General features: G+C 41.9%; 1 protein-coding gene across 1 annotated transcript; it reads right to left on the bottom strand.

Annotated features, from left to right (window-relative positions):
* Nucleotides 1–795: 795 nt before the first annotated feature.
* On the bottom strand, nucleotides 796–8,819 carry YOD1 (YOD1 deubiquitinase). Its single transcript, XM_074935824.1, has 2 exons — nucleotides 8,589–8,819; nucleotides 796–7,286 (listed from the first exon to the last, which is right to left on the bottom strand). The coding sequence occupies exons 1-2, from the start codon at nucleotides 8,794–8,796 to the stop codon at nucleotides 6,580–6,582; spliced, it is 915 nt and encodes a 304-aa protein (XP_074791925.1). The 5' UTR covers nucleotides 8,797–8,819; the 3' UTR covers nucleotides 796–6,579.
* Nucleotides 8,820–9,259: the final 440 nt, after the last annotated feature.

Below are 9,259 nucleotides of genomic sequence, written 5' to 3'. Positions count from 1 at the left end.
CTAGTACTTGTCATTCAGATCCTGCTTGACAAGTAAAAATCCCATCTTCTCCACCCAAACTACAGTACTCAGTTGGGGTAAACAATCTTGCAAATTTATTAGTTCAGATAGGCTGAGCACAGACTATTCATCATTCATATGCATAAAATTTACAAATTGAATGGGAAGATTCGTTAACACCACCCTCTGGTGTTAAGAAATGAGAAATACATAGAGTGCATGAGATTGACCAAGTATGCTGATGCTTTAGAAAATAGACCTCATTGTACAAAAACAATGGAATAACTGTAGAACCATTACATGGGTTTTTGTACACCAAGCAACCAGTGAAAATCTTATGCAGAAGACAAATGGTTTACCCAACACATTGTTCACTTTATTTTTCCCACTATAAGCAACGTGAATATACAGCATCATACAGATTTAAAAGTAAAATAATGCAATGTTCAAAATGGCAAATTCAAAAGGCTTCAGACGTACAAGTTGCCTTTTGTATAGTCCTCACAGGAATGACATACTGAATGAAAATGCTCGAAAATACAATTGGACAAATATGCCACAAGTAACGACAGGATTCTGATGTGAACTTGCGTGCATAGTAGACTCAAGTTACTAACATGATATTTTGTGACACCAAAAGCCTCCTTTTCTGTCTCTTGCCATCTGGGACAGCTTTCCTCTCTTTAGCTTCTGACAACCGTGCCCTTCTACCTTAACTACATCCTATGCGCCTTTCAGTAGTATTCTGAATTTGCTAAAGGTTACATTGTCTAATCGAGCTGGTAAGAAGTATTCTATTTTTTAAATTTAACTACGATATATTAAATCGCTTGCAATCAAGAGTGGGAAACAATTATACAGCTTTGTCCTTTCGTATATGACTGAAACTCCAGTGTGGTGTAGCGCTTCATGCTCTTATGCGTGTACAGTATGCTTCAGACTACTTTGTCCGCAGCATTTACCACGGCACAATATAGCAACCGGAGGTGAAACACCTCCATTCAAGTCAAAGACAAAACTTGCATTGCCGTCACTGAAGGTATGACATCACCCCATGGTTTTTGCAGGCATCCGTTTCTCAGCCTTATGCACAAGAGAAGACTCTTCCAGGTCTTTTGATTCTTGTCCAAAACAAACTCCTTTTAAAGTATCAAAGCTAACAGTCTGTAACTAGCACACTAAAGATTGTGCAAAGTCACTTCATTTAGTCAAAAAGTGCTTTTTGAACTGAAGTGCTTAAAAAAAAAAAAGTACATTGTTAACAGAGGTGGGTAACAACAAAGCTACATTGTAACAACTCTTGTACCTTTTTTTTGTCCACAGTAACTTTAATCATCCATTTCTTAACCTAAGGCAGAGAGGATAAGGGTTAGCAGGGAAGATGGACTGTCCCATTTCTTAGGTGGAGTGTCTCAAAAGCAGGATAAAGGGCTTCTAGTCTATAAGAAGGGGATCTGAAGGTGGAAGCTTGGAAAATGTTTTACAGAATGAATTTACATAAATCTCGTGCTGTTCAAAAATGCTTCATAGAAAGTGCTCCTTAGTGAATTGGATGCATTTTCCATTTACATTACAAAAGACATCATGCAGTATTTATAGAGTCCAAGTTTCAAAAGTTAATCTAATTGCTCTTCCAAACCCCTGGCTGAGACTATATTAAATGCACTTCCATTTAGAAGTGATTTATTTTTCATACACTGAAAAACAATTTTACATTGTTGAATGTCACGTACACTTTAATGGACCTTACAAGAATGCGATAGTGTTTTGACTGTCTCAAAACTCTACTTGTCCATGAATTCGACAGAAAAGCTATATTACAAGCACTTATTTGCCTTTGGAACTAGCTAACTGCAAGGGGCCAGGTGTGTGTTAGTGGCTTGTGAAGACTAATTCATGCTCCATTCACTTATTCAGGTATTTCCACCACTGTAACTAAACCCCAAGACCTGAGCCACAAATGAACACTACATCAAAAATACGCATGCATAAATCACATTTTTATTGGTGCAATAATGAGTTTTGCAATATAGGGCACTGTCATAAATAGAAAGGGAAGGGTAAACCCCTTTAAAATCCCTCCTGGCCAGAGGAAATCTCCTCTCACCTGTAAAGGGTTAAGAAGCTAAAGGTAACCTCGCTGGCACCTGACCAAAATGACCAATGAGGAAACAAGATACTTTCAAAAGCTGGTAGGAGGGAGAGAAACAAAGGGTTTGTGTGTCTGTCTACATTTTGTCTTTGCTGGAGATAGACCAGGAATGAAGCCTTAGAACTTTTAGTAAGTAATCTAGCTAGGGTATGTGTTAGATTATGATTTCTTTAAATGGCTGAGAAAAGAATTGTGCTGAATAGAATAACTATTTCTGTCTGTGTATCTTTTTTGTAACTTAAGGTTTTTGCCTAGAGGGGTTCTCTATGTTTTGAATCTAATTACCCTGTAAGGTATTTACCATCCTGATTTTACAGGGGGGATTTCTTATTTCTAATTACTTCTATTTTTATTAAAAGTCTTCTTGTAAGAAAACTGAATGCTTTTTCATTGTTCTCAGATCCAGGGGTTTGGGTCTGTGGTCACCTATGCAAATTGGTGAGGCTTTTTATCCAACATTTCCCAGGAAAGGGAGGGTGCAAGTGTTGGGAGGATTGTTCATTGTTCTTAAGATCCAAGGGTCTGGGTCTGTAGTCACCTAGGCAAATTGGTGAGGCTTTTTACCAAACCTTGTCCAGGAAGTGGGGTGCAAGGTTTTGGGAAGTATTTTGGGGGGAAAGACGTGTCCAAACAGCTCTTCCCCAGTAACTAGTATTTGTTTGGTGGTGGTAGCGGCCAATCCAAGGACAAAAGGGTGGAATATTTTGTACCTTGGGGAAGTTTTGACCTAAGCTGGTAAAGATAAGCTTAGGAGGTTTTTCATGCAGGTCCCCACATCTGTACCCTAGAGTTCAGAGTGGGGGAGGAACCTTGACAGGCACCTTGAAAGAAATATACTTAAAAATAACCTGTGCTAATGATAAAACAGGATGTTATGTCACTGGAATACATGGGTATGCTTTTAGTATCAAGATTTTTAGAAATTGTTCACTGTCAGTTATTTTACTGCAACACCACACTTACTTCAGGCTAGGTCCCTGCAAAACACTGCTAAACATGTAAACTTTGACAAGCTTTTAAAGTGCTGTGAAAAGCATGAGATGTGCATTTCTTCATGCAATATAAAATGTTTGTGAAAGGCCACATGATTAGAGTAGGTTAAGCTTCTTTCCTCCCTTCTTCAGGAAAAGGAATCGAGTGCTGGTGAAAAGGGCCAGACTGGCAACCTGGAAGCTGAAGTCCTATAATTTAATCAGAGAACTAGTCCTGCACAGGCCAGCTTCAAAAGGATACTAGTGTGCTTCAACCTTGACAAAGCAATCTTCCTCTGGGGTAGGAAGTTAAGTCTCCATGGCCCATTCAATCCCTAGTCTCAGCTGAAACATTCCACATGGAAATTAGTGCTAATAATATTTTGGGGAAGTTGTAAGGACATCAGTCCACATCTGATGGTATTTTGGGGTCATTATAGACAGATGACAAGCTTCATCGCCAAATGCATTACCTGAGCTTAAGTTCCATGCTGTCTTGAACAACTAATTTTATAACGTGTCCACAATTAGTATCTTGGAGCTAAAAGTAGTAATGCTTCAGTACAACTCAATTAACAGAGGTGTTGAAAAAGTCACAGGTTGATTCCCCTGAGATAAGGAAATCACTCATTATATTTCCATGTCTGTACTGTAAAAAGGGCACACAGATGCTAGTAGTAATCAGATATAATGAAGCTAGCACAAATTTATAAGGTCTTACCATAAGAGAAAACAAGTGAAGTTGCTTTTTCAAATATATATATTGTAATTTACCCCCCAGAAAATTTAGATTTTCTAATTGGGAAGAAGGTAACTGACCACTTTCCAGCTCTCAATTTAGATTCTGTAAATGACTCTGCTTTGTTAAAATTCAACATCTTAATTTTTCCAAGTTAATTGTTACTTGTTCAGATTTTTTTAGTGTATTACAGCAGTTCAGGGATGATTTCAGATTCAAATCCATCTGATTTTCTAAGTAACTAAAAACACATTCAAGCAACGAGAATGACACTTGCATTACACACAATATAGCAAAGATTCAATTAAATAAAGCAGACTTTTTTTTTTTTTTTTTTTTTTTTAAGTATTAGAACAGGGCAAACACTTGTGACCATGCTATCCACTTCAGAGATCCACTGCAGATAAAAGTTTGCACTCTGTTACAACGTATGCAAAGATTTATCAAGTCTTATATTGCAGATTCCAGAGCACAAAACTACAGGATTTTGCAAAAGCCAAAAATCAGTTTGCTGACATGGCACACAATAGTACTTTGCACTTACTTACGTAGCACCTTTCATCCAAGCACTTTACAAACATCAATCCATTAGCCTCAATACCTCCGTGAGGTAGATATTATACCCATTTTATAGATGAATATACAGACTGAGGTGTAGCAATTTGTCCAGGGTGTGTCACCCATTCACTGACACAGTTGGGAATATAATGTAGGAGTGACAGTCCCTTGATCTAGTTACTAACCCAAATTCCATCTCAAGTATTTATAATCCAGTATCTTTCATGTTCTGTTGAACTACTGTCTCATTACATTAGCTTTAAGCATCTGCTTCCAGTCAAGCATTAAAAACAGTTTAAAACAAGACTAAAAGCTAAGTGGGCTAACACTGGCAGCTAACTTGATTTCTGTAACAAACTCATGAGTGCATTGTAATTTAATGCCGAGTAAAAATTCTGGTCCGTTATACTCTTGGTAATTATACTATTTATATACTACTTTGTTTAGGCCTTAATCCAACAAGACACCTATGCACATGTAACTATGAGCACATTCCTAGTTCCACTGAGGGTCCACAGAATAATCCCTACGCTTAGATATGCATGAGGGCTCCAATTCAGAAAATTACTTAAGCAGGTGCTTAAGGGGGCTTTCCTGAATCAGGGTTTTAGCTAGGATAGCCTTAGTAACTTGTGTTTGTCTTTGAATAACTAGGAGTTTCCATTCCTGAACCTGACACACTGTTACTTCATTATGAAGACCTGTATCTTTGTTCCCCATTTGCACAAACATTCAGAAGGTATTTCAGACCCAAACAAAGTAAGAAAACATGGCTAAAAGAGTTTAAATGCCTTAACACACACATTGAGGCATTCTAAAAAATAATTTCAGTAATATGCACATCTACTGCATCGTTAATTTAGATCTCAAAGCACAGTACATTAAGCCTCACAATCCCCCATAAGGTGAGATTTCTTTATTGTACCAGTTTTGACATCCCTGCTTTTGTCATTTCAGAAGTAAAGCATTTTACCTAGCTTATTTTGTTATGAAAAACTGCTCCATTCCTTATTAGAGTAGAGGTCTTGCTACTTAATCACTGGAGAGAAATCAAGCAAGCTAACAGGCATTGGCAGAATGCAAACAAAGAAACTTCAAGTTTTTCCCTTTTGGATAAATGCTCTGACCTTCTGAAAAAAAGAACAAGCCTTTGACCTGTAAAAAATGAGAACCAAAGATTAAAAAGTGCTAACACAATATTTGGAGCCTGGTACAGCTTAACACTTTCCGTGGCCACAAGATCAGCCACATTTTAGCAAAATTAGATTTTAATGTTTAACCAATACGATCTGTAATTTGAATCTGAACTATTGTAATTCCTTCTTGCTGGAATTGAGATCATATTGTTACTGAGGATCCAAGTATTTCAAGAAACATGCCAACATCCTGATGCAGTGTAAACAGAGGGGTTGACAGTTAATTTTCAAGCAACTAAACTACATTTCAAGTAATATCTATGGGAAAATATTAAGATTATTGGGTATTTAACTCTACTCATTAATTTTAAAAAGGCTTTCAGTACAGCCACTATCAGACTGTACATTCTACTTGTGTTCATTCTGACCTAAAGCAGCAGGGCAACTTTGGTGTTACCTTTTCTATATGAAGTATGCACTGTAGGCATCTCTGCTGCAAAAATTGCCTGAATGTGTAAGAGTTACCATGTAACTCATCATACAAAATGCTGATAGGCTCATGAATATGCTAAACTGTAAGACCAGTTTAGAAGTATTGAAAGATAACTAAACCCAATAATTCAGAGTTTAGATTTCAACTGTGTTATTCTAAGTCTATGTAACTCTAGGTACAGTATTGTATGTCCAGCCACGTCACACAGCAGCTTCTCCATCAGAAAATAAGGTTCTTCAGGAGTCAGGACTTTTAGCTGCTAACATACAACAAACAGCTGCCAGTTACTTTAAAAATCAGCATGCAAGTTACCTATTTCAAACTAGTTGGGAAGAGAGGAATGCAGTAGTGACGCTACCTGTAAACCTGCACACTAACCGTAACAAACCTGTGCGTCTCAATCATTAAGTTAATAGGGCTTTTCAAGCTTTGTGAAGGGAGTTTTTTATGCTTACATACAGCTTATCTGAAAACCCAGAATCTTATTCTGGAGTAGCGAGGTAGTAGATGTAACCATCCTCATGTAGATGTCACACTTCTCCAAAGTTCGCATGCCCAGTCTCCTTGGCATGTTCTCTGGCTTCCACTTGTCCAGTTAGACCCTTCTGGCACACCATGCATCTTAGTGTAAAGCGATTTACATCCGTAAACTGCCTCTTTCGTCTGGCTTCATCTGCTAATTCCAATGCTTGTGCAAGAACAACATCATCATTTGTTGAGAAAATGGTCAGGGGAGGGATGTCTGAGTCTGGGATTTTACGTTCAAGTGGATCATAATGAATCCCATCATAAATCAGAAGGACCCGCCTAGCATAGCCAGCATCCTCCCCAAAACGGTCAATTCTGACTGTCTGTGTATCAACTACACAGATTTCACACTGATAAAACTTAGACAGAATGGACACTTCGATGGCTCCTCCCCACGTATCTTCTCTTCTGATCCACTCACAATACTCTTCATTGGTTTTCCCTAGTACTGCCTCACAATAGGACTCCGGATCACTTGCCACTATCTGGGCTATAAGACTGCGCATCTCCGGAGCACATGCTGGATCATAAATGCCTCCCTCTACCACATAGAATATGCTTGTGAAGAGACAGGAGTTATCTGCTGGAACAACTCTCCTTGCAAGTACAGGCAGTGCTTCCCTGACCAAAGTAGAGACACTCCTTTTTGCAACTACAGGTGACTCAGTCTTGGGTTTGGTTGTGTCCTCTTCAACTATTAGAGTATCACCTGTCAAAAATAAAGAATCAAGAATTGTGAGGACTAGGAAGATGAAATGCAGCGTTGATTCACCAAAGTGCACTACAAATAGAAAGGAAAAACTGCAAATACAGAGAAGCAAATCATTTAAAGTCTCCAGTATATCATGCCTCAGTTCTCTGACAGAATCAGATCACCATAATAGAAAGCATTACAGATTAAATAAATTACATAAGAAGCCACAGCATGATGCACAAGATAATGGTAGGTTTGGGATATCACTGTATATTGCTGGTTCAGATAAAGACACAGGGTTTGTACCGGAGTCTCCAAATTAGCACAGTGGTTAATGTTTTCAAGTTTACCGTCTAAATCTGGAAGATGAGTGATACTCAATCCCTTTCATTTTAGAGTCTCTTGAAAACCTACTTTAGAGACATTGAAATAGAAGATGTTTACATTTACAGATGCTGATAAACACGTTCAACAGTCGCTGACAGCACTATTTTGCAATCAATTTTTTATTAAAGGGTGGTAGCCCCAATGTCTCAACCAAGTTTCGGGTAAGGTAATTATAATCTGCTGAAATGCAGTTTCAGTTAGGTATGGCATTCTTTTGCTCTTCCTGTCTTGAGCTGTGGAACATTACTGTATGCTGTAGAAAATTAATGTTGTCTTTAAACATCTATTGCCCTTTAACACCAGAGAGGGCCATGGCTTTTGCTATATGTTCTTTACACTGTGTTGAAGCAGGCTCATAAGGTTTTAATATTTGAAGAGAAAATTAAATAAGCCACACAAAAGAAATGCATACTGAGCCACAGCACTTTCAGGGAGTCATGAGCATGATCAGAGGAGTTCAGAGGGGCAACCGGAGCATACTTTTAACCCTACAGTCTCGACAACATCCATTCTAGAATTCAAGTGTCAAACACCACATACTTCTATGCACAATCCTCTCCCCTCCACCCATCTGGTCCTCGAGGGCTCAACAGGCAGAAAGAGCAGACACAGGCCAAGGACCCCCTCCTCAGACCAGCTGTGCCCGGCGGGGCACACAGCACCCTCCCTGCACTTTGGGACTCACCCCCCGAAAGCTGGCTTCGGCCTTTAGGGACCACTCCCACCACCCACCCCGCGCCCGAGGGAGGGAAGAGGCGAGGCGAGGAGAGGAGACGCTGCCCCGCAGCCTGGCCCCCCCGCCGGCGAGCTGCCCTGCCCACGATGGGGGCGCCCAGGAGCCCCCCAGGCTCAGGCCTGTCACCTGAGCCCGGGCAGCAGCAGCCCCCCGGCCCCGCCTGCCAGGGAAGCGGCAGTCCCCACGCCCCTCACCTGAGTGGATGCCGAGCTCCCCCAGCCGCCGCTCCCCGTCGCTCAGGTCCAGGCTCCGCGGGGGGAAGCCGAGCAGGAGGCGCTGGGCCGGGGCGGGCACCCCGGTGAGGGCGGCCAGGGCGGCCTGCAGCTCCCGGAGGCGGGAATGCGCCGTGAGGCCGGGCAGCGGGTGGGAGCCGCTCCGGGCCTTGCAGCGCAGCCGCAGCATCCTCCTCCGGGCCGGGGCCTCCCGGCTCTGCGGCCCGAGCAAAATGGCCGGGGCGGCTGCCCCGCCACGTCTCGCGACGCTTCCGCCCTGGCTCGCTATTGGCTGCGCGCCCGGCGCCCGCCCCCCCGCAACCTGCGGGCGCTCCTGGCGCGCCCGCGGCGCAGCCAATCCGCAGCTTGGGGCGGAACGCTCGAGACGCCCTTTCTGCCGTCACAAGCCCACGAGGAGTCTCACGCTCGAGGGGACACGTGACTGCGCTCTGCCTCCCTGCGGTCAAGGTGGACGAGCAGCGGGTGGGCTCCGGTCTCACCTCGTTTGCGTCATTGCATCTTATTTGCATACCAGAAGCACCTGCTCTTGTCTCCCTTCGCCGTTCACTGCAGCATACGGGAGCGGGCTGAGCTCATTTACATGCTGTTTGTCTGCGGGCCCATCTGCATCTCATTTGCACCCTCTGCCGCTG

The sequence above is a fragment of the Natator depressus genome, chromosome 21 (assembly GCF_965152275.1).
Source record: "Natator depressus isolate rNatDep1 chromosome 21, rNatDep2.hap1, whole genome shotgun sequence".
Taxonomy (NCBI): Eukaryota; Metazoa; Chordata; order Testudines; family Cheloniidae; genus Natator; species Natator depressus.
The sequence above is the reverse complement of the archived record's forward strand: the minus strand, read 5'-3'. Positions and strand labels throughout refer to the sequence as shown.